The 23,443-nt window shown below is 39.1% G+C and overlaps 1 protein-coding gene and 1 long non-coding RNA gene across 7 annotated transcripts in view; one reads left to right on the top strand and one right to left on the bottom strand.

Annotated features, from left to right (window-relative positions):
- LOC119765461 overlaps nucleotides 1–23,443 on the bottom strand; it is a 370,431-nt gene that overhangs the window by 270,609 nt on the left and 76,379 nt on the right. Inside the window, exon 4 of one of the 6 annotated variants that reach the window (XM_038249338.1) lies at nucleotides 21,006–21,446. The exons of the other annotated variants lie outside the window; for them this stretch is intronic. Within the exon in view, the coding sequence (XP_038105266.1) occupies nucleotides 21,411–21,446 (36 nt within the window). The 3' untranslated portion in view covers nucleotides 21,006–21,410. Of the gene's footprint in view, nucleotides 1–21,005; nucleotides 21,447–23,443 lie in introns of those variants that run through there. 6 annotated transcript variants of the gene reach the window in all.
- Nucleotides 1,958–2,210, top strand: LOC119765463. Its single transcript, XR_005276750.1, has 3 exons — nucleotides 1,958–1,977; nucleotides 2,042–2,108; nucleotides 2,167–2,210. It is a non-coding gene; the product is annotated as an uncharacterized LOC119765463 (long non-coding RNA).

Genomic DNA, 23,443 nt, shown 5'->3' with positions numbered 1-23,443 from the left:
TAAGCTGCCAGGCACTCGACTCACCTGCCCTTCTCAAAGTCTCAAAACTTTGAGCTCCTGCATCAGCAACGCAATTTGCCATGTTTGAAAGAATTAGCTGAACTTTTTCAACTTGTGTTTACCTTGCGCGATACTTTTTGGAAACTTGAATTTTTAATTTGAAAAGTTAGCACCCCTTCTCTTGCACTCACTCTTCAGACTTCAACGGTGAACATAATTTACCGCTGGAAAATTCCAGTGCACGGTAACACGCCGCGAATGTCAATCAGTTATTATGAGTGACGCATGACGGTTATTTTTCTTCACTGTGATTGAAACATGTTCATTTTGAATTTTTTGACTAGTTGAAAATATTCATAAGGTTTTCTTTTTGTTCCACATAAAAATGTTTTGTTTTGAAATGAATTTATTTTATTGACCATTCGAATATTTATATATGATAAACTACACCAAAAGGAAATATATATCTCAAAATCTGCAACAGCGGATTTGCTGCAGAAAATGTCACATTTTGTAACATTTTTTGCAGCAAGCCCGTAGATCATTTTTGCCCGCGTGTAAACATTTCAGCGATCTGCAGTTCTCACCAACACATATAATAGGGGGATGGCGTCGCCATTTTTAGACCACGTTTTCCACTTTTTCTAATCGAAACCGACTAACGTCATGATTCGAATTCCCGGACGCTTCGAAACCCGGACACTTCATCTTGTTTTATCAATTATTTGGATATAAGTTCGCCTTATGAATGTCAAAACTGTGTTATTTGATGAATTCCAACATCAACTTTCATTTAAAGTTTGTTTGAACGCTGTAGTTAATGCCAAAACAATTAAATACAATTAAATTATATGTTTACCAAAAATGCGAAACATTTCACTTGAAATATTTCATAGGCGTTCGAAGCACCGGGAAGGCAAAGCAGAAATTTATGGTCTCGATTTCCTTAAATTCTAGCAAATTTTTATATAAAATATCGATTGTTTTAATGTTAACAGCTTATTTGAGACCTAAAGAATGCCATTCACTAACATTTCAGTCCAAATTTGTGCGATTCATAAGTAAAAACGAGTGTCCGGAATTCGAAGCAAAAGTGTCCGGATTTCGAATCAGCATTTATCAGTGTCCGGAATTCAAAGCACAACAAGCCATTTTAATTTTAAAATTGTGATGAAAAATTGTTAGAAAAACCCTATTCTGCATGCATTTTCTTGAAACTGACTGTTAATACTACATCCTGATGATATTTCTTTATTTCCAACTTATTACATGATGTTTTGTCAGCTATAACAAAAATGATATGCTACTAAGTGTCCGGATTTCGAATCATGACGTTACTTTATCGACTTCATTTTGCTGGGCGAGATAGGACGCCGTCTATTTTTAGACGATGACTCAGCACTTTTCCACTCTTGCACTTAGAAAAACCAGATGGCAGCACGATGTAACGCCACGTCCCTATGCTGGCCCGTCCCCGAGCAACACTCCAAAGAGAAGTATATGTTGGTGCTCTTTCACTCGCATTTGATCAAGCGTCCAGGACGCGTGTAACAGTTGCACTTGTTAGCATTTACTTATTTATTTTGGTTTTTCCGTTCGTCTTTAAATGTAATTTGATCTCCGTTACCACGGTAATCAATGTAGGTGATGTAAGCCCTCACGATCGTTGGTAACTTTCGTTACCGGTTTAAGACCTGGAGAGAGAATCTCGCGGAGGTCGCTCACATGTTGAATCCTTCGGGAAGACGGAAAGGGACGGTCAGAGCCATTGCCGACCGCTAGAGTGAGACGGGAACTCAGATCTTTAAAGATCCGAAGAAGCACGAGGCAATCTCCGGGAAACGGCGTACCAAAAGTACGTCTGGGGCCACTTTCCCCGTTCTGAGGAACCTAGTACTCGTTCACTTTGTCCCAGATCTTTGTGAAGTGTGGAGTGCGCGGACTTTTATCCCGGGTACCCTTTTTTCCAGTCCTGAGGTTTGAAAGTGGCGTGGTAGTGTTTCCGGTTAGGTCTTAAATTCTAACTTCTCCCCCCCCCTAGATCTCGTCGAGTTAGAATTGTGAGTGTGCGAAATAGTGAGCCTCAGTGCGGCCTAGTTAGAGATCAGGTAAAACCGTTACCCCGTGCGAATTATCCCCGTGCATGTGCTAACCTCATTCGCGAAGTTCGAAGGCTTCGCTTCCTTTCGCCCTACCAGCAAAGCAGCACAAGTAGGAGATCGAGCGCGCGTCCACCACCGCCCGTATCGAGTGTGGGACAAGTTTTGACCCGGCACACGCTACATTCGCCGGAAGAGACGAGCCGTCAACATCTCGTCTGGAGGCGGTCCGATCCGCCCACGTGCTGGCCGGAAAGCCAACGCCGGCCCGCGCAACTTCATCAAAGTCGACCACGCAACCGCAGGTCGAACCGACATCGTCGTCCACGCCGGCTACGAGCACGCGGCGGTGAACATCAGCAGCAGCATCAGCAAGTAACAGGAGCAAGAGCAGCAGTCCGGTGAGTCTGTTCTAGTTTTTCATCGGGGGAAGGGTGACGGCCACAGAAGGCGTCACGAACGTTTTTCCGTTCCGGCTGCGGCCGTAGAGCGGACGCCATTTTGTTCGCACGGCGTCCATTTTGAACGCGCGTGTTGCCATGCGCTCGGAGTGTGACGGCTTTTATTGACATGCCCCACACGTCCACGAAACAGCACTCTAGTGCCCTTTGTCTGCCGCAGTCCGCTTGACTGCCGGTGACGTCAGCGATCAGCTGTTCCAGCTGACGAGCTGAAGATTTGAGGAGGTAGAGCACAAAAGCACGGGGTAACAGAAGAACGAAGAGTAGACAGTAGGGAGAGCAAACGCACACAGTAGGAGATGTCTAGACGCTAGAACAGCACAATGAATGAAATACACAAATGTTAGACTAGTCCAATAAACGAGCACCTCTTTTTGATTCCCTGCCAACTAAATTATGAGTGATTATTTTGGAGATCAATAAAAGTCCCTGCAGTTAAAATGAGCTCACGTGTTAGTTTTTCTGGTCGATCCGGAGCGCTGCTTCCGTCACTTTAGGGTCCGTTCCCAGTCCTCTCCTCCCCAATGCAAAAGTTCTGCGTATTTCCCATGCTTCGTGAAGTTCTCTGGTGGCGGGGGTCGGTACTACCCATGATGATTCATACGGGCACGGGGGTCCTATACTGGTGGATTTCTGAGGAGCTTTTTCGGGAGGCTGAGCTTTCCGTACCGTTCTTGTGGGTCACTTTGGTACGCTGGCCGATTCGATCTTGCTTCTTCCCTGGGAAGAAGTTCAACCGAGCACCTCTTCGAGAGTCTCAAACCGGGCAAATTTAACATGGCGGTCAGTCTCCCTCACGGGAGTGGCGCATAAGCTGCACCGTTTGCAACCGATCGAATCGCAACGGCTACACGCGGTGGAAGCGTGTCAGATCAATAACTAAGAAGTTGGTGGTTAAACCCTCGTTCTATAAAGGTTTTTTTTTGTGATATACAAACAATAAGCCGTCGGTAATGTCGATAATTGTCGGTAACGGGCAAAAATGTCATACCCCTATATTGCAAAAAATGCATGAGGACAGTTTTCATGCAGATTCGGATATAGGGTAGGGTAGTCATCAATGAGACACTTTTGGTTTTCAACTTTCAACGATTTTTCTATTTATTTCATCAGCAGCTTTTAGTTGCATTATCTTTCTTTTAATGTGTTCTATCATTGACCAAAATATGAGATCGATCCGACATCTACAGCCAGAGTTATTCAACTGTCTCATTGTAGACGCACTTGGCAGGAACAATGAGACAGCTGGGGAACAATGAGACACTCTACGAAAATCAACATTTTCTAGCAAAACATCATGTTTTTGTATTGTTCCATTGCAGGTGACTTGCCTTGAACATTTTAGAGCAATTTTGCAAACATGAAACTTTTATAACAAAAGTTACACTAAAAGTATTTAAATTTTGTAAAATCCATATATTTATACCAAATAACTTAGTATTTTTGGTTAAATGAAGTTTAAACTCTATAAATATGCCAAAAATCACTTTTAATTCATGTTTTGAAAGATTTCCATCGATTTTGAAAAGTTTATTGAAGAAAAATCAAAGTGTCTCATTGTTACCCATGGGCTGAAATGAGCGGGGAACAATGAGACAGCCCTGGATTCTGTGTGTATTCTAAATTTTGGTCAAATCTAATGAAAGGACATTGTAGCCCAACATAATCCCTATGGAACGTCGAAAGACATTTGAAGAAATATTAGTTTTAGTGTAAATGGCAGCCTACGAGCGAAAAAGTATGTTTTGTCCATGATTTACTTTTACACCCCAGAACCAAACATTTATGAGTCACGTTTCAAGGGAGCGTCCATAACCAAAGCCACTTATATGGCAGACTTGTATCCAGTAGACACACCTTTCCCCCAAATATGAGCCTGATTGGTTGAAACTACGACTTATGAGAGCCATTTTATCATTGTTCCCCGTGTCTCATTGATGACTACTCTACCCTACTTTCATGCGACCGCCGTTTGGGTGTTCTTGAATTTTTCCGAGGAATCCGATAAAAATATTTTCAGACATAGGCTCTTTGGTCCAGACACCGCCAAAACGGCATTTTAAATTTTCATACGTCCATTTCAAATGTAAGTCTAGATTTTTTTACCATTTTTCTTTGAAAGGCCAATTTATTACCTTTCATTTGCGTATAAGACAGGGCCTTTATGGAGACCTTCATCGTGCTAGGGTGGTTCAAAAAATTGCAATTTTCGTGTTTTTTTTTTGCAAAAACCACTTTATTCAAAAAATCAAATCCCCGCGTCATTTCATCCGCTTTTAGCTGTCTTAGGAGCAAAAGAAAAGTGATTAGTTTGGCTTTTTGGGAATAATAGTAAAAAGTTTCAAAAATATAGCTTGCCGTTTGAAAAAAGTCGTATGAAAACATAAAGTGGCGTTTTGACCGAACCTATGTATGATTTTTTTTATCGGATTCCTCGGAAAATTTCACGTAGTACAGTATGTGAAAAAAGTATTGACACCCCTTGGACACTATGCATATTTTGTGATGAAACATGTAAAAAAATTAAAGTTTGACAGGAACCTAGTATTACGTTTTGTTCAGAAACTCATGCCAAACATTTTGCTACAAAAAGCTCATGAAAAGATGATTTCTATAAAAAGTTATATAATAAATACTTTTACGAAAATAAAAAAGGTGCAAAAAAAGTTTTTACACCCTTCGAAAAATTAACATAAATAATGTTATTTGTTGACAAATCACTGATTGACTGATTAAAAAAATAATTTGGATTGAATATAAAGTTTACTAACTACTTAGTATAAAAGTTTATATAATTCTGGAAATTCTTTATAAAACATATCTAAACTTAATTTTGCAAACTTTAAATTCAACTAAATGTCAATATATTACCATAGAATTGCTAAATAATCATTTTGGAGTGGGTAAAACACCGTTTTGAGGGTATTTGTATCTATAGAATAGATTTTTCGTTGGAATTTCGTACCAACCCGGAATTACGTCGTAGGAAAATCCGCCGGCATCCGAACCGGTACACGATTCACAAGTCAACCTATGTGGAATCGGAAAGGGCATAAAATTTCCGATCTTTTGATACCCAAACATCGGGGTTTTCTTTAAAACCTACGTTTTTAAATACCTGGGCAAAAAGTAAGTTTGATCCACGAGAACAAAAATTACAAAATTCCATACATTTTTCCGACTGTAGTCCCGATTCACTCCAGCTGACGGTTGTTAAATCAATGCAAGTTTGGTAAGTAGCATTATTGATATTTCTTCTTTCCTTATTATAATTACATTTATTAACGTTCCTTTTTCAGTTTATAGCCGAAATATAGAATTTTCTATTTAATGACTAATACATTTCATATTTCTATTTGCAGCAAAAGGTTCGCTTTGGTGTACATTCTGCGTCCAACCACATAAAAAAAACTAAACCTGGGATTATTTCACAGTGATGGTAAGACTTAATTTTATACAACATAATACAAATATAAGCTTAAAACTTGGTGAAAATTTTGCTCAGTTTCAATTTTTGAGGAATTCACGATAAATTAAAAATATTCCTTAAATGTGGTTAACAACATTTTCAATATAGTTTTTTTTATTGTTTTAAAAGATTTCTGCAACGTATTTTTTTAAAACATTTAACAAACTTTACATGTTTCATAACAACAGTTAAACAAAAGTTTTGTTCTTATGCTTTTTAATAGTTATTTGATTACTTCATTCAAAAAAATAAAACAAAATAGCATAAAAAGTTAAAATTTTAGGCAGAATAAATAAGAATATAAACACGCCCAGCATTGATTTGTGAGGCATTCTATTTTATTGCAAAGTCATTAAAAATTATTATTGACTATTTGACTATTTAAATTATTGACCACATGTACGAATATTTTTTTGATTTCAAGTAAGATATTAGTTAAAAATATAGCTAGAAATTCGAAACAGGATGTATCGTTAGAATTATAAAGAAAATATACATCGACACTTACATAAATTATGTTTGATTAAGCAATGTTTTGTTTTAAACCACTAAAAATTTACTTCATGCAAAAATATTTCGGTAGATGCAACGAAAAAAAAAAAAATATTAAAAATAGTTGAGAAACATAGTCTAGCCTTTTTTAACAGAATTTTCCCAAAATTCAACTTTTTTTTCTGTGTACAATATTAAAGGCAACTAGACCCTAATTCTAAGTGAGGCTAATGCATCATGCTGCCAATGCATTAAAAAGCTATTTATTTTTAAGAATATCAATCATATGAATGTCTGCTGCTTTATTTCAACAGCACTGAAGCGATTCCTGAAAATATTTGATTATTAAAAAAAAAAATATCCGAATATTTTTAAGGAGTTGAAAAAAGTAAAAAAAATTAAAATAATGTAATTGACATTTTTTTAAGATGCTTTTGTTTGCTATCCCTTTAGTGCCTTTAGTGCATTAGTGCAACAGTTTCATCCAAGTTGACCAAACTCTGCATAAATGCCAGCAAAACGAGGGAGACTGGTGAATAAAGAACACGACTGCATCACTACCACGTCCCTTCCAGTCAAACAGCAACCTGCAGGACTATCACGAACTGTGTGAGAACTCTGCATTGTTGAATGTTTAGCCCTGCCTGCTGTCCGGGACGACCGGCATAATAAAGCCTTTTATTGCCTTCCAAAGCCTCCCCAGACTCAGCACGAGTGGCCCCGGATCCTAGACAACGTCCCGAAATGCCTGGTCCAGCCCGGCGGTGTGATTTTTCCCCGCTATGGAAGTATGATAAATCTTATTATTATACTTTGTGGACATTTCCTCCGTTTATCGTTGGTTGGTAAAATATTGCTCCCAGTCAACAGCCAGAGTGTGTGTTGGCTTGTTTGCCAAAGGAACGAACGAAGTTTACAGTTTCTAAGTTTTTTATTTTGGAAAACTGTGTGGAAGTATCAAATGTAACTTGATCAAACACATTTTTATGTCATTTAAGTCAAAGTTAAATCATTCCATATTTTCGATCATAAAATGTTTCTTGTTTTTTGACCACAAAAGTTTGTTTTTATTCAACTGTGGAAATACTGTCTATGTTTGGTAAGAGATGACGGTGCCCAAAAGTGGTATGGTAGCCCCACGAGGGAGGGCAAAAGCAATGTATCAGAATGTATGATGGGAATCGGAACAAATTAGTACTGCTCGGAAAATTTATACATACGAAAGGATGCAATTTGCTTCCGGTAGTTTTCAGAGCTGCAGTAGGTAGGCACCGGAGCTTCCGGCTCACGACCATCGATATGAATTGAGAAGGGCGCCGAAGTCATGTTTGAGTCAGCAGCAACACGCTGCTTTTGAACATGCATCACGTGGAGACGAGCAAAGGAGCGCTCTTGGAACGCAAACATCCCAACATGTTCCACACTGCACAGAAGGTGGTCTGTAGATCTCAAACAGGCGACGTACAATTTGTACACTCCGTAGCATAAATTTTGGAAGGCATTGTTATTTTGATATTTAGATTGATTTTACTTAAAATTAAAAGTCCATGAGAATATAATTTTATTTTCCTAACAATTGGTCATGTTTTCAGGGCCCTGTCTGCTTCTGGTGTGTACCTTCACTCAAACAATTTTTATCTGTATCATTTTGCCTTCCTCACTGAGGTAAGGCTATAATCCTGCTCTAAAAATGAACTTTTCACAGAAAGCTCGTATACCCAACCCACCTTCATGTATATCTATCGACTCAGAATAGAAAACAAACAAATGTCTGTGTGGGTGTATGTGTGTGTGTATGTGACCAAAATTCTCACTGAGTTTTCTCAGTACAGGCTGAACCAATTTCGACCAAACCAGTAGCATTCGACTTGGTTCAGGGTCCCATACGGTGCTATTGATTTTTATAAAGTTTCGATTTGTAGTTCAAAAGTTATGTATAAAAAGGTGTTTTTGTATTTATCCGGATGTTGGATACGTGACCGGTAATCGATTCAAATATCGTCAAGTTATACATCGTTGGTTAGGTAAGACCTTTCCAACGAGCCCAAAACATTAAAGATCAGGCCACCCTGTGTCGAGTTATGGCCAGTGATATTTGTGTTCTTTTTTTTTGAGGATTTTAAGAAAAACTAGATGAAATTTGTGTCCAAACCCATCAATTCACCAAGGAGTGAGGAAGGCACCAACCAGTTAGGTGGATTAAACCACCAATTATTAACCCATTTTCAAAGTCATTTATAATTGAGGATTCGATTTCTTGTGCAACTCAGTGTGCAGTGTGATATTGCATAATCTGCTTCAAAGGATTGCGCCAATCACACAAACTCCAACTTGCTGCAAAGCGGAAGCAACTCTGGGAAAATTGGTACGCATTATAACCGGTACTGGTTGTTGCCACCGGAATTTCCGGAAAGTCGAAGCAAATAACTGATGCAATGTAACGATCTCCGGAATCAAGCATTCTCTCATGAATACATTTTCTACAAAAAAGCCAGTAGCAATTCGACACTTCTGGAAGGGATGTTGATCAGAAATGTTGTCACCAGTTTTTGTTCCAATGTGGCACGAGACACATGTTTCCCAGTTATTGGATTGTCACGCGTGTATGTTTACAAGTCGTGTTGTTACGTTCAACATGTGATGTGACGGTGATGAAATATTGGAACGAGTGTGTGGCACGAGCAGAGACTGAAATCGCGAAGAAATCAAATCTTGAGTACAAATTCAATGCTTTCCCGTGTAATACAAATTCTATACACAGAAAAAAAATCAATTCCCGTAATCGTGAATTAAGTTCACGAATGTGAGATCCACGAAGGAATTTATTCATGAGTATGGTGCATTTGCACCATAAACGTGAACATATTCCTTCGTGGTTCTCATAATCGTGAACTGACTTCACGGTTTCAAGAATTGATTTTTTTCTGTGTAGAATGTCAATTTAAATTATTCTGGTGAAATAGCTGTCATCGTTCCAGTTTGATTTGTAAAAATTGTTATTTTGCAAATTTTCATTTTCTCACACCAGTTTGCTTAAATCATTAAAGGAGGCTCTCGACCGGAAAACATGTCCCCTCCAAGATATTATGGGACAAGGCAAACTTTAGCCCTTGCTGCTGATGCGGTACGCTAACGATGCTGAGATGCGGCCGCAGCCATTGTAGACCACCTCGAGCAAAACATTGAGTGTTCGCGCACGTTGGGCCAGAACAACAAAAAAAAAGTGCTCAGCCAGCGGCGAATCTCATCGCATAATAAGAATGATAGCCCCGGAAGGATAATAATAAGGACCGACAAAAGGGTAGCAAACGTGAACACCCGGTGTCCTAAAGGAAAGATGGAGCGAACAAAAAATTTACCACCAAGAAAGGAAAACTTCAAAAGGGCGTGAAAATTGTCCAAGGATTTTTTTGTGAGTGCTGTTACCGGTTCAATTCTGAAGAAAAAAAATCTTTTTGCAGTTGATGAAACTTAATTTCACATTGTGTTCCGTTTCGGGAAAGAAAACTCTACTTTTAGCAGTCACTCGATTACGGAATTCTCGTCGAAGGTTCGAATGTAAAAAAAATCCAAGTGTTCGGACTTTTAAACACTAAGGAGCCCAAGATTTTTTTTTTGCAGTTCCGTCGTGAAACTACTTACTTTTCCTGTCATTCTTAAACGACGAAATAGCCTACTTTTCTGTACCAAAAATAACAGAATCGAATAGCAACACTTTTCAAAATAAATGCTGAAAAGTTCTACTTTTCAGCAATGAAATGGGTGCTGAAAAGTTGAACTTTTCAGCACTTGTTTCGAAAAGTAACACTTTTCAACATTTTATTGATTTTAACGATTTATTGACAAAATACATGAAAATTCGAATTAAAATTTCACTCAATGGGTGTTTTTTGAAATTGCAAAAAATGTTGTATGGAACTCGTTGCAAAACTTGATTTTATCAGCACTCGTCGTATTTATCCAACTCGGTGAACCTCGTTGGATAAATGTACGACTCGTGCTGAAAAAATCCTCTTTTTGCAACTTGTTGCATAAACTACTATTTTGTATGGTAAGAAACTCCTTTCTGATCGTGGGAGTACGATGAAAAATCAAAATGATGAGCTGCTAGTTGATTGGCTGGACGGGATGAAGCGAACTTACCTAGCACGAGCGGGGTTTGGCCGGCAGTTTTGTTTGTTCGCCGGACAAATTGATCACCCACAGCGGAAAGATTGCGTCGGCGGTGATGCACTTCGTACTTGAGCATCAGTGATTTGTGGATGAGTGCGCCGAGTTCTTTTTCACAGTCCGTGCCACAATCGGGTGCATCCTCAAATAAAGATAGAGCATGACTGTTAGGGTGGCTCAACATTGAATGGCAATCGCCGAGCTACCGTGGCCGTGAGGTTACGGGTTTCGCCTTGTAAGCGGAAGCTGATGGGTTCAATTCCTGTCTGGCTCGACAAAGTCAGATCCCTTCAAAGAGTAAATGTGCTCATTGAGAATACTGACCGGTAGGGGATGGGTTTCGACTTGCGGCGTACTGGGTTTCTAATCCAGAGGTCGTGAGTTTGATTCTCGTACCGGGATGATTATTCGGTGGTTTCAAAAACCAGGAAGGTCAACGGCTCAAACTGGAACAATTGAGTGGTCTTTCTACAATTTGGCTGGTCTTACAAAATGGGCATGGCAATATTCAAAAAACTGTATCTTGGGAAAAGTCGATTATGTGTCCACGCAAAGTTCAGAATTTTTATAAAGAAAATAGGTTCTGGGAAGAATCGGGACACATGGGGCGAATTGGAACAGCTGTTTTATCCTTGTTGCTACAAAATATTTAGATATTGTCTGACAAAACAAAACAAATTGGTTTCGGGCAGAACAGATACAGACACATAAAAATAGTCCAAAGGTTTTCAAATTTTAAGCTTTTAAATGCCCTGAAAACTGCTGTCCCTATTCAGACTGTAGTTCCGATTCACCCCAGTTGACGGTATACGAAAAAACGTTTTTAATAGACTTTTTGTTAGTTTAACATTAATTCCTTTTTTTAAATTTTAAGACTATAGCAATTTTTTAACGGTACATATCAACCAGACCATTTAGCCTCAAGGTTTTAGTTACAGACGTTTTAGTATCTCAAAGTTACGGGAACTATCGAACTATTCCTTAAAATATTGTCTACAAAGTAATTTACAACAAAGTTTGACTACTATCACAATCAGATTTTTGCAGGATTGGGTCCGTAAGTTTACCAATTTTGAATAGGGATACAACAATTGGCTTGGTTGCTGAATCTTTTGAGTTTGGGGTGGTGCTAAAACTGGCAATGGAGTTTTGAAATTTTAGAACAACTTAAATTTTTGGGGAAAACAACCTAAAACACTACCAAACAAAATTAAAAAAGGTGCAGGTGGTTATGTTCTACATGACCAATATGACAAAGAACTTTGTACAAAACTACTAAAAAAATATTTCATTTTATTTTATATTTTTAAATCATTGCCTATTAATTTAATCCCAAATTATTTATTCCAAATAAATGTTTTCAATCTTTGGCACCTCTGTGGAAATAAATTGCCAAAACACGAAAATATTGCCAAAACAATTATGGTTCGGAAAATGTCCTTCCGGGAGGACCTCCCAGAGGAACCGGCCACTCTAGGTTGTGACCACCACAATCAAAATGGTAATTTTCATGTCCTGTATCAACCATGAATTTTGATACCCATATTGCCCCAAGTCGTATGGTTCGATTAATGTCCCCCGGTAGAAACTTCCCGAGGGCACTGGCCATTCTGGGTGTGGCCAATCCGGTCAAAATGGCCATTTTCATTACCAGTTTCAAAAACCATGAATTTTGATACCCATATTGCCCCAAGTCGTATGGTTCGATTAATGTCCCCCCGGTAGAACCTTCCCGAGGGCACTGGCCACTCCGGGTGTGGCCAATCCGGTCAAACTGGCCATTTTCAATACCAGTTTCAAAAACCATGAATTTTGATACCCATATTGCCCCAAGTCGCATGGTTCGGTTAATGTCCCCCGGTAGAACCTTCCCGAGGGAACTGGCCACTCCGGGTGTGGCCAATCCGGTCAAACTGGCCATTATCATTACCAGTTTTAAAAACCATGAATTTTGATACCCATATTGCCCCAAGTCGTATGGTTCGATTAATGTCCCCCCGGTAGAACCTTCCCGAGGGCACTGGCCACTCCGGGTGTGGCCAATCCGGTCAAACTGGCCATTTTCATTACCAGTTTCAAAAACCATGAATTTTGATACCCATATTGCCCCAAGTCGTATGGTTCGATTAATGTCCCCCCGGTAGAACCTTCCCGAGGGCACTGGCCACTCCGGGTGTGGCCAATCCGGTCAAACTGGCCATTTTCAATACCAGTTTCAAAAACCATGAATTTTGATACCCATATTGCCCCAAGTCGCATGGTTCGGTTAATGTCCCCCCGGTAGAACCTTCCCGAGGGCACTGGCCACTCCGGGTGTGGCCAATCCGGTCAAAATGGCCATTTTCATTACCAGTTTCAAAAACCATGAATTTTGATACCCATATTGCCCCAAGTCGTATGGTTCGATTAATGTCCCCCCGGTAGAACCTTCCCGAGGGCACTGGCCACTCCGGGTGTGGCCAATCCGGTCAAACTGGCCATTTTCATTACCAGTTTCAAAAACCATGAATTTTGATACCCATATTGCCCCAAGTCGTATGGTTCGATTAATGTCCCCCCGGTAGAACCTTCCCGAGGGCACTGGCCACTCCAGGTGTGGCCAATCCTGTCAAAATGGCCATTTTCATTACCAGTTTCAAAAACCATGAATTTTGATACCCATATTGTCCCAAGTTGTATGGTCGATTAATGAACCTTCCCGAGGGCACTGGCCACTCCGGGTGCGACCAATATCCTATAAATGTGGTCCCAACCCCATTGCCCCAAATCATTCTGGTTTTCATTACAACAGAATTCCTCCCAATTTAGTGCACAAACTGTGTCTTTCAATGTGTGCGTGTGTGTGTGTGTGAGAGCAATAAAATTACCACCGTGGATCCGTCTTTGATGAAACCACGGTAGGTACTGAAATTTTCTGAGGCTAAGTGCTAGCTTAAATAGTTCGCATGAAATGTGGCAACAGTGGTGCAACATTCTTGCGTGACAGTTCCACGAAAGAAGGAAACAAGGCAAAATTTGTAAAATGCTCTCAGCCAATCAGCAGCCGGGATTTTTCCTGCATTCATTTTTTATTTTCATCTTAACTTTTTAATACTTTAACAAAGTTTTATCAACTTTGTGAGGTAGTCTACTTGCAATTTAAGACTTCCCCTTTCGTTTGGTGGATAAAGCATGCAGATTGCTTGAATTGGGTGGAAGATATAAGCGTTCAAACAATTACACAAATTGTTACACTTTCGCTTCGCGAAATTTTGGATTGACACCCGTAGACAGTGCCCTTAGGACAAAGTTCTTTGTCAAAACCATGAATTTTGATACCCATATTGCCCCAAGTTGTATGGTTCGATAAATGTCCCCTCGGTAGAACCTTCCCTCAGGGCCATGGCCACTCCGAGTTTGGCCAATCCTGTCAAAATTGCAATTTTAATCACCAGTATCAAAAACCATGAATTTTGATACCCATATTGTCCCAAGTCGTATGGTTCGATAAATGTCCCCCCGGTAGAACCTTCCCTCAGGGCCATGGCCACTCCGAGTTTGGCCAATCCTGTCAAAATGGCCATTTTAATCACCAGTATCAAAAACCATGAATTTTGATACCCATATTGTCCCAAGTCGTATGGTTCGATAAATGTCCCCCCGGTAGAACCTTCCCTCAGGGCCATGGCCACTCCGAGTTTGGCCAATCCTGTCAAAATGGCCATTTTAATCACCAGTATCAAAAACCATGAATTTTGATACCCATATTGCCCCAAGTCGTATGGTTCGATAAATGTCCCCGGTAGAACCTTCCCTCAGGGCACTGGCCACTCCGGGTGTGGCCAATCCTGTCAAAATGGCCATTTTCATCACCAGTATCAAAAACCATGAATTTTGATACCCATACTGTCCCAAGTCGTATGGTTCGATAAATGTCCCCCCGGTAGAACCTTCCCTCAGGGCCATGGCCACTCCGAGTGTGGTCAATCCTGTCAAAATGGCCATTTTAATCACCAGTATCAAAAACCATGAATTTTGATACCCATATTGTCCCAAGTTGTATGGTTCGATAAATGTCCCCCCGGTAGATCCTTCCCTCAGGGCCATGGCCACTCCGAGTGTAGCCAATCCTGTCAAAATGGCCATTTTAATCACCAGTATCAAAAACCATGAATTTTGATACCCATATTGTCCCAAGTTGTATGGTTCGATAAATGTCCCCCCGGTAGAACCTTCCCTCAGGGCCATGGCCACTCCGGGTGTGGCCAATCCTGTCAAAATGGCCATTTTCATCACCAGTATCAAAAACCATGAATTTTGATACCCATATTGTCCCAAGTCGTATGGTTCGATAAATGTCCCCGGTAGAACCTTCCCTCAGGGCCATGGCCACTCCGAGTGTGGTCAATCCTGTCAAAATGGCCATTTTAATCACCAGTATCAAAAACCATGAATTTTGATACCCATATTGCCCCAAGTCGTATGGTTCGATAAATGTCCCCGGTAGAACCTTCCCTCAGGGCACTGGCCACTCCGGGTGTGGCCGATATCCTACCAATTTGTTCAAAATCATTTTGGTATTCCGGTGACCGTTCTGGCAACCGTCAATATCTTCTTGGAACTCCTTCAAGTTTATGCACCACCTGTTTCTTTCAACGTGTGCGTGTGTGTGTGTGAGCATTAACATTCCCAACGTAAGGTCCTTCTTTGATGAAAGTCTGATGGACACTAAATCCTCCAGAGGCTAACTTTTAGCTTAAATAGTTGGCACGGCATCCACGCAACAGAAACAGAATGTCACGCCGAGGGCATGCGACGGTAACGCTACATTTTCGAAAAATTTTGCATTGACACCGCAGATAGAGCTTTAAGACAAAGTCCTTTGTCAAAAAAAAAAACATTTTTAGAAGCAATATAAAATTTTCCATCGAAAATTATTTTTCATATCTTTGCTTGAGTGCAAAAGTGCACCATTTTCAAGTCGTAGGATTTTAAGCTGTTTTTTTTTTCGAATTATGTGTTTAATTTATGATGAAAAAACTAACTTTGAATAAATTCCAATTCAACAGTCTAAAAAAGATAAGTAGATTCAGTGCACACCGTTGAATATGTTGGACATTTGAGTTAATTTATTGGTAATTGTAACGATTCGACAACTCATTTTAGCATAAATCTGAACCAAGAGAAAAACCACAATTTGAAACGCAACGAAAGTGGTTAACAAGCAACCACCTGATATTGACCAAACAAAAATACATTTACATCTGATTCACGGGGTGCCAACCACCCACCGACATTTTTATTCGATTAAACTCCATTAAAATGTTTTACTCTCATCGTCAGATGGATAAGAGGTTTTTTTTTTTTTTTTTTTTTTTTTTTTAATTTATATTTATTCAAATTTCTTTTCCATGTACATTCATTCAGTTAAAATATTATTGAGTGTCCAATCACAAACGATGACTTTTCACCTCAATTTTAAATACTAGCAATTTTCATTTATTCATGAAATATTGTAGCTTTCGCTATTCAGTGATTTCAAATGTAGGAGGTCCTACATGTACAAAAGGGAAAAGGGATACCTTAAAACTAACTTATAAACTATATAAAGAGCGGATCAATGCAGCTGAAGACTGCAATGATTTTTGTCGAAATGCATCAATTATCTTATTGGACATAACATCCAAAGTGTCAACTTCGGCTAATTGATGAAGTTCACTGGTGCTGAACCAGGGAGGAAGTTTCAGAATCATTTTCAGAATTTTGTTCTGAATCCTCTGAAGTTTTTCTTCCTGGTTAAGCAACAGCTTGTCCAGATCGGCACAGCATAAAGCATGGCAGGTCTGAAAATTTGTTTATAAATTAACAGTTTATTCTTGAGACAAAGTCTAGAATTCCTGTTTATAAGTGGATACAAACATTTAATATATTTGTTACATTTAACCTGGATACTTTCAATGTGATCCTTGTAAGTAAGGTTTTTGTCAAAACCAAGTCCAAGATATTTCACTTGATCCTCCCACTTTAAATTTACCTCATTCATCTTTATAATGTGATGACTTTTTGGTTTAAGAAAATCAGCCCTTGGTTTGTGAGGGAAAATAATAAGTTGAGTTTTGCAGCATTTGGAGTAATTTTCCATTCTTTCAAATAAGAATTGAAAATATCCAAGCTTTTGTAATCTTCTTGTGATGACACGAAGGCTTCTGCCTTTGGCGGAGATGCTTGTGTCATCAGCAAAAAGTGATTTCTGACATCCTGGGGGCAAATCAGGCAAGTCAGAAGTAAAAATATTGTATAAAATTGGACCCAAAATGCTTCCTTGAGGGACGCCAGCACGTACAGGTAGTTGATCAGATTTGCTATTCTGATAACATACCTGCAGAGTACGATCCGTCAAATAATTTTGAATAATTTTCACGATATAAATCGGAAAATTAAACCTTTTCAATTTCGCAATCAATCCTTTATGCCAAACACTGTCAAATGCTTTTTCTATGTCTAGAAGAGCAGCGCCAGTAGAATAACCCTCAGATTTGTTGCTTCGAATTAAATTTGAAACTCTCAACAACTGATGAGTAGTTGAATGCCCAAGGCGAAATCCAAACTGCTCATCAGCGAAAATTGAATTTTCATTAATGTGCGTCATCATTCTATTAAGAATTATTCTTTCGAATAATTTACTAATAGATGAAAGCAAACTAATGGGCCGATAGCTTGAGGCTTCAGCAGGATTTTTATCCGGTTTCAAAATCGGAATTACTTTGGCATTTTTCCAACTACTGGGAAAATATGCCAAATCAAAACATTTGTTGAAAATTTTGACCAAGCAACTTAAAGTTACTTCTGGTAATTTTTTAATTAAAATGTAAAAAATGCCATCCTCACCAGGGGCTTTCATATTTTTAAATTTTTTGATAATAGATTTTATTTCATTCAGATCCGTATTAAAAACTTCATCTGATGAAAATTCTTGTTCAACAATATTCTGAAATTCTATTGAAAATTGATTTTCAATAGGACTCAAAACATTCAAGTTGAAATTATGAGCACTCTCAAACTGCTGAGCAAGTTTTGAGCTTTTTCCCATTAGTTAATAGAATATTATCACCATCTTTTAAAGAAGGGATGGGTTTTGAGGTTTCTTAAGAACCTTTGAAAGTTTCCAAAAGGTTTGGAATAAGGTTTAATTTGTTCGACATCTCTTGCGAACTTTTCATTTCGCAGGAGAGTGAATCTGTGGTCAATAACCTTTTGCAAATCTTTTGAATTCGCTTCAGTGCAGGATCACGAGAACGTTGATACTGTCTTCGGCGAACATTTTTCAGACGAATCAGAAGCTGAAGATCGTCATCAATAATGGGAGAATCAAATTTGACTTGGACTTTAGGAATAGCAATATTCCTAGCATCCAAAATTGCATTAGTTAAAGATTCCAAGGCTGAATCAATATCAGCTTTGGTTTCTAAAACAAAATCATGATTTAAATTATTCTCAATATGATGCTGATACCTGTCCCAATTAGCTTTGTGGTAATTAAACACAGAACTATTGGGTCTGGTAACTGCTTCATGAGAAAGTGAAAAAGTTACTGGGAGGTGATCAGAATCAAAATCAGCATGAGTCACTAAAGAACCACAATACTGACTTTGATTTGTCAAAACCAAATCAATTGTTGATGGATTTCTAACAGAAGAAAAGCAAGTTGGCCCATTCGGGTATAAAACCGAATAAAGACCAGAAGTGCAATCTCTGAATAGAATTTTACCATTGGAATTTACTTTTGAATTATTCCAAGATTGGTGTTTGGCATTAAAATCACCGATAATCAAAAATCGAGATCTATGCCGAGTAAGTTTATTCAAATCCCCTTTGAAATAATTTTTATTTTCCCCAGTGCATTGGAAAGGCAAATATGCAGCTGCAATCATAATTTTCCCAAAAGAAGTTTCAAGTTCAATGCCCAAACTTTCAATAACTTTTAACTTAAAGTCACGTAACGTGCTATAAGTCATACTACGGTGGATAACTATTGCAACTCCACCGCCATTTCGATTCATTCGGTTATTAGTTATAACTTTATAATCTGGATCACTTTTCAAATAAGTGCCAGTTTTTAAAAATGTTTCGGTTATAACAGCAACATGCACGTTATGAACTCGTAAAAGTTGAAAAATTCATTTTCTTTCGCTTTTAAAGAGCGAGCATTAAAATTCATAATATTGATGGAATTACTTAGATCCATGATTAAACTTCAGGGTAAGAACAACATCATTCGCAAATTTTAATCCAATCTGGATTGCTTCCATCATGGATGTAGCATTACTCATTGTTTGAATCAAACCAAACAGTGAGTTTTGCAAAAAAGTCATTTTTTCAAACGTAACATCGCCGAGATCAGAAGAACCCAAAGCGTTGCCAACAGAAAAATTTTCAAATGAAATTTGAGGTACCTGCCCAATTTCAGAAAGATTGGTAGAGGATTTAAAATTCGTGGAAGAACCCGAAACGACGTTAGCATAAGAAATGCCATTGTTGTTACCTAACTTTTCCACGGTAGGGGTATTTCTAGAATTGTTCGAGTGAGACAGCACGAACGTTTGATTTAAAGATGCAGGTACAACCTGACTTTGAGAAAATTTCGGTTTGGATTTCGGCTGATGCTTAGCACGAGAATCCAAAACCTTTTTCTGATGGGGCAATCCCAGAAATTTGATTTGTGATTTCCACCACAATTTGCACATTTAAATTGGGTGACTTCTTTCACGGGACAATTGTCCTTGTCGTGAGAAGAATCCCCGCAAACCATGCATTTTGGAACCATGGCGCAATGATCAGTACCGTGACCGAATGCTTGGCAACGCCGGCACTGGGTCAGATTCTGGCCATTACCGCCATGTTTCTTAAAATGCTCCCACTTTACCCGTACATGGAACAAAAACTGAACTTTGTCCAAAAGTTTCAAATTGTTGATTTCATTTCTGTTGAAATGAATCAGATAAAATTGTGAAGTCAAACCAAAGCGAGAAATATTCCCGTTTGATTTTTTCTTCATCGGTATTACTTGGGATGGGGCAAAGCCAAGCAACACCTTAAGTTCGTTTTTGATCTCATCCACCGACAAGTCGTTGGAGAGACCTTTCAAGACCGCCTTGAATGGACGAGCATTCTTGGTCTCATACGTGTAGAAATTGTGTTTGTGGTTTTTCAAATAACCAACAAAAGTTTGGTGATCTTGTAAAGATTCCGTCAACAAGCGACATTCTCCTCTTCGACCAAGCTGGAACGAAACTTTCAAATTGCAAGTTTCCTTGCAATTCTTCAGTTGCGTTCGAAAGCTGGCCAAATCGGAGACGGAAGTCACTACAATTGGCGGAGCCTTTACTCGTTTCTCGACGGCAGAAGGCTCAGTACGAGGAGAAGGTTCCTTGTCATCAGTTTCGGATAAAACACCGAAACTGTTTGTCAATGGAATTGGAGGATTGACCTCACATTCAGAATCAGAATCAGACCTCAGAAGAGGCTGTTTTCTTTTTCTGTTTCCGTTAGCCGGTTTAGCGTTCAAACGCTTCACCGACGTAACGACCAAATCTTCAGAAGATTTGCGTTTACCTTTGTTTTGACGCATTTTGCAAGCAAAGTTCTCTTAAAAAGATGGCTTCGTTTGTAAAATACAACAAAATTTCAGGTGGGGTTAGTCTTGAAAAGACTGTTTAGAATTTTGGAAAATAACTCAGGTAGTCTTTAAAAAGACTGTGAATTTTGTTTTGAAATAACTCTGAGCTTAGGTAGTAAAAAATACCGCAGCTCTAGTGTCCGTTCACCACGAAGGTTCGCAAGACACTGATGGATAAGAGGTGAAATCATCCAACAAGAGAGGGAGAGCACCTCTAGGACGCGGGAATTTATGTTCGATTTGAATTCACACTTCAATTCTGCTCTATGAGGTCGACATATTTTGACACTTTAATTAGTGCGCCTTCCATAGAATCACTCATGTCATCCGATTTTTTTAATCTCATTGAACAACCCTGCTACACGGAGAAAAAAGAGTTCCCAAAATCGTGAAAATGAAAATGGGAACCACGAACAAAGTGTTCAAATCCCATGGTACGTTTTCCGTGTTCACAATTTGAGAGCTGGTTCAGAATGAATTTATTCTGCTGCCACCACAACTCGGAAATAACGTGATCGACGTGTGCTCTGCAACATTCCGTTAAAATAGGACACGATAGGCTTTAAAAATGTGTTACAGTTGGAGATTCTTTAATTTTCTTTTTCTGAAAAAATGGCAGTGATACGAATCAACCCATTATTGCATAAAAACATAAAACAGTTTAACACTTGTACATCCTTTATTTGCAAGAACAAAATGCTGAAATAACCTCATGACAGCCCTATATAAATTTGGTAAATTTTCACAGTCTCGTTGCTTCGTCTTCTAGTTTGGGCAATCCCCATTTTCCCATGACACTTGGCATCTTTTTTTCATGGTCCATGTATTGCGAGAAAAACCAAACCAGCAATGCCACGTTGAGGCTAAAAATGCATTCTTTTCCTTCGAAGTTCTTTTTTTCCGCGCGGAATGACGACCGTTCTGTACGGTTAACTGCTCTTCCCCTGTAAATGTGCATTTGTGTTTGTGGGGTGCAGACCCGCACATTGTCTGGCGATATCCGCAAAACAGTTTCTCATCCGGCGTGATCGTTCCGATTCCAGATCCCGGCTCTGACGGTATCGTCACAAACTAAACCTCCAACAGGGACGAAACAGAGACTAAAACGATAAAAGAAATCAGCTTTATGTCGCTCGTTTTTGCCTGTTTATGAGTGTGAATGCACATAACCAAACACACACAAATAAGAATACGAAAACGTGGAAGAACCACGTGACACTGGGATGCTGGGACGATTTTCAACCACAAGTAACACCGCAATTGCTGCTAGTTTAGTGCAGGGTTGTGGAGTTGCTAGAGATGCAGTGGAAACCGGGAGAGTTTTTTTTATTGTTTTAAGCTTACCTTAACATTTGTCAACAGTCGCATTCAACCGAGTCACAACATAGAACTGTAATTACTTTGCGTTCCTAAGGGAACGGTCGAGCATGAGTTTATTTATAGACTGACGATTCTAGCTTTTTTTTAACTTCGTTGAAAAATTGCGCTGTAAAATTATCAGTTGAAACAGCTTGCGCCTCTACAAAACTGTTTTTTTTTTTTTTTTAGAATAATTAAACCCTACTTTAGTTTGCACATCTTTAAACGGCGACGCAGCTCAGTTTATACAACAATTCTTATGTTTCGTGCAAGTCATGTTGATAGTGCTGATATTAAAAGCATAAGCATAAGCATAAGCATAGGTGCCCACCCGCAGTTGCTACTCCGTTATTGACCAGGACCTCCAGAAGTTACATCCACGAGCCGGGGAAGATGAGTGGGTGCTATCTTTCCTCGCTTCGCAACTTCTCAAAGGCCCCTATCATGCTGATCAATACCGGCGCCGGCCACGACCAGTGGTAGGGTCACGGGGAAGTGGATGGGAATGTTAGTCCGATACTTGAGTGATAGAGACCGCCCAATCGACTGCTTCTCCGACAAAGTATCACATGAGTTTTGAGGGGGTTAGTAGATGGGTATGAGGTCAGGATTCACGAGTGGCAGTGATGTGACCATGAGCATTTTGTTTATCGCCATGAGCATTTTGACATCACGTCCCCGTGGTCAGCGCACTAATCAGTCATGTTGATAGTGCTGATATTGCATGAAAATTGCCAAAAACACAAAATCGCAAGAGCGTATCAGGCTGGCTAACAATCAGTGATGCCACTTGGTTTTTTAAAATGTCTGTAAAAAAGTCTGTGTATGTCTGTGCATTTGTCTAAAATTCAAATATATCAATTCACAGTCATTGAAATCCATCAGAAATTGCGTTTTTAAGCATTTGAAGACTAACGAAATAAGTATCGACAAAAAAGATTACTAAATATTAATTTAATGAAGTTTTTTAAAAGTCTGTGCACCTCAAAAAATGTCTGACACAAGCTCAAAAGTCTGTGAAACACAGACAAATCTGTGTATCTGGCATCCCTGCTAACAACCTTCAATTGATTGAAGCATTACTGGGAACTGAAAAATGGCACCTTCTAAAAGCTGAAACAAATTATGCAAATTGCATTTCCCCATTATCGCCTTTTAAGTACTTACAACATTGGCTACTTTTCATATCTTCTGAACGTAAATATGGTTTCACACAAAAAAAAGTGTTTCTGCGGGAAAAAACAATTACAAATACGCAAAGAAGAAAATCGCAAAGAATGCAAATTACAATTTGTTGTCGTCGATCTTTCTTGGCGCAGAATTTTCAGCTGAATTTAGGTCATCACATAACAATTTAGTTTTCAATTTACAAAACCATATTGTCACATTGTTTTTTTTTTCAGTCAGATGCAAAATGTCGTTAATGCAATCTACTGTTTGTTATTTTGGTAGAAATCTAAACCCCAGAACAAAATCAAACCAATTTTAGATTTAGTGCACAAAAGGGTAAAAAAATCGCAGTCACTTCTCTCTGAACGTAAAAAAGCTACGTGTAACTTGATAGCATGACCTTTACCATTTCATGAAAGTCCGCCGTTAAAAACAAACAATCACAGGAAGGCGTTGAATGAAAATTGGGTCAAAAGAAGGAAAAATACATCACGTGTTTTTGTGTAATTTGCGCAATCTTTCAAATTTCCACCCTCCATTGCCATTTGTGATCTGCTCTGGAAGATAT

The sequence above is a fragment of the Culex quinquefasciatus genome, chromosome 1 (genome assembly GCF_015732765.1).
Source record: "Culex quinquefasciatus strain JHB chromosome 1, VPISU_Cqui_1.0_pri_paternal, whole genome shotgun sequence".
Taxonomy (NCBI): domain Eukaryota; kingdom Metazoa; phylum Arthropoda; class Insecta; order Diptera; family Culicidae; genus Culex; species Culex quinquefasciatus.
This window is presented reverse-complemented; position numbering and strand designations above follow the sequence as displayed.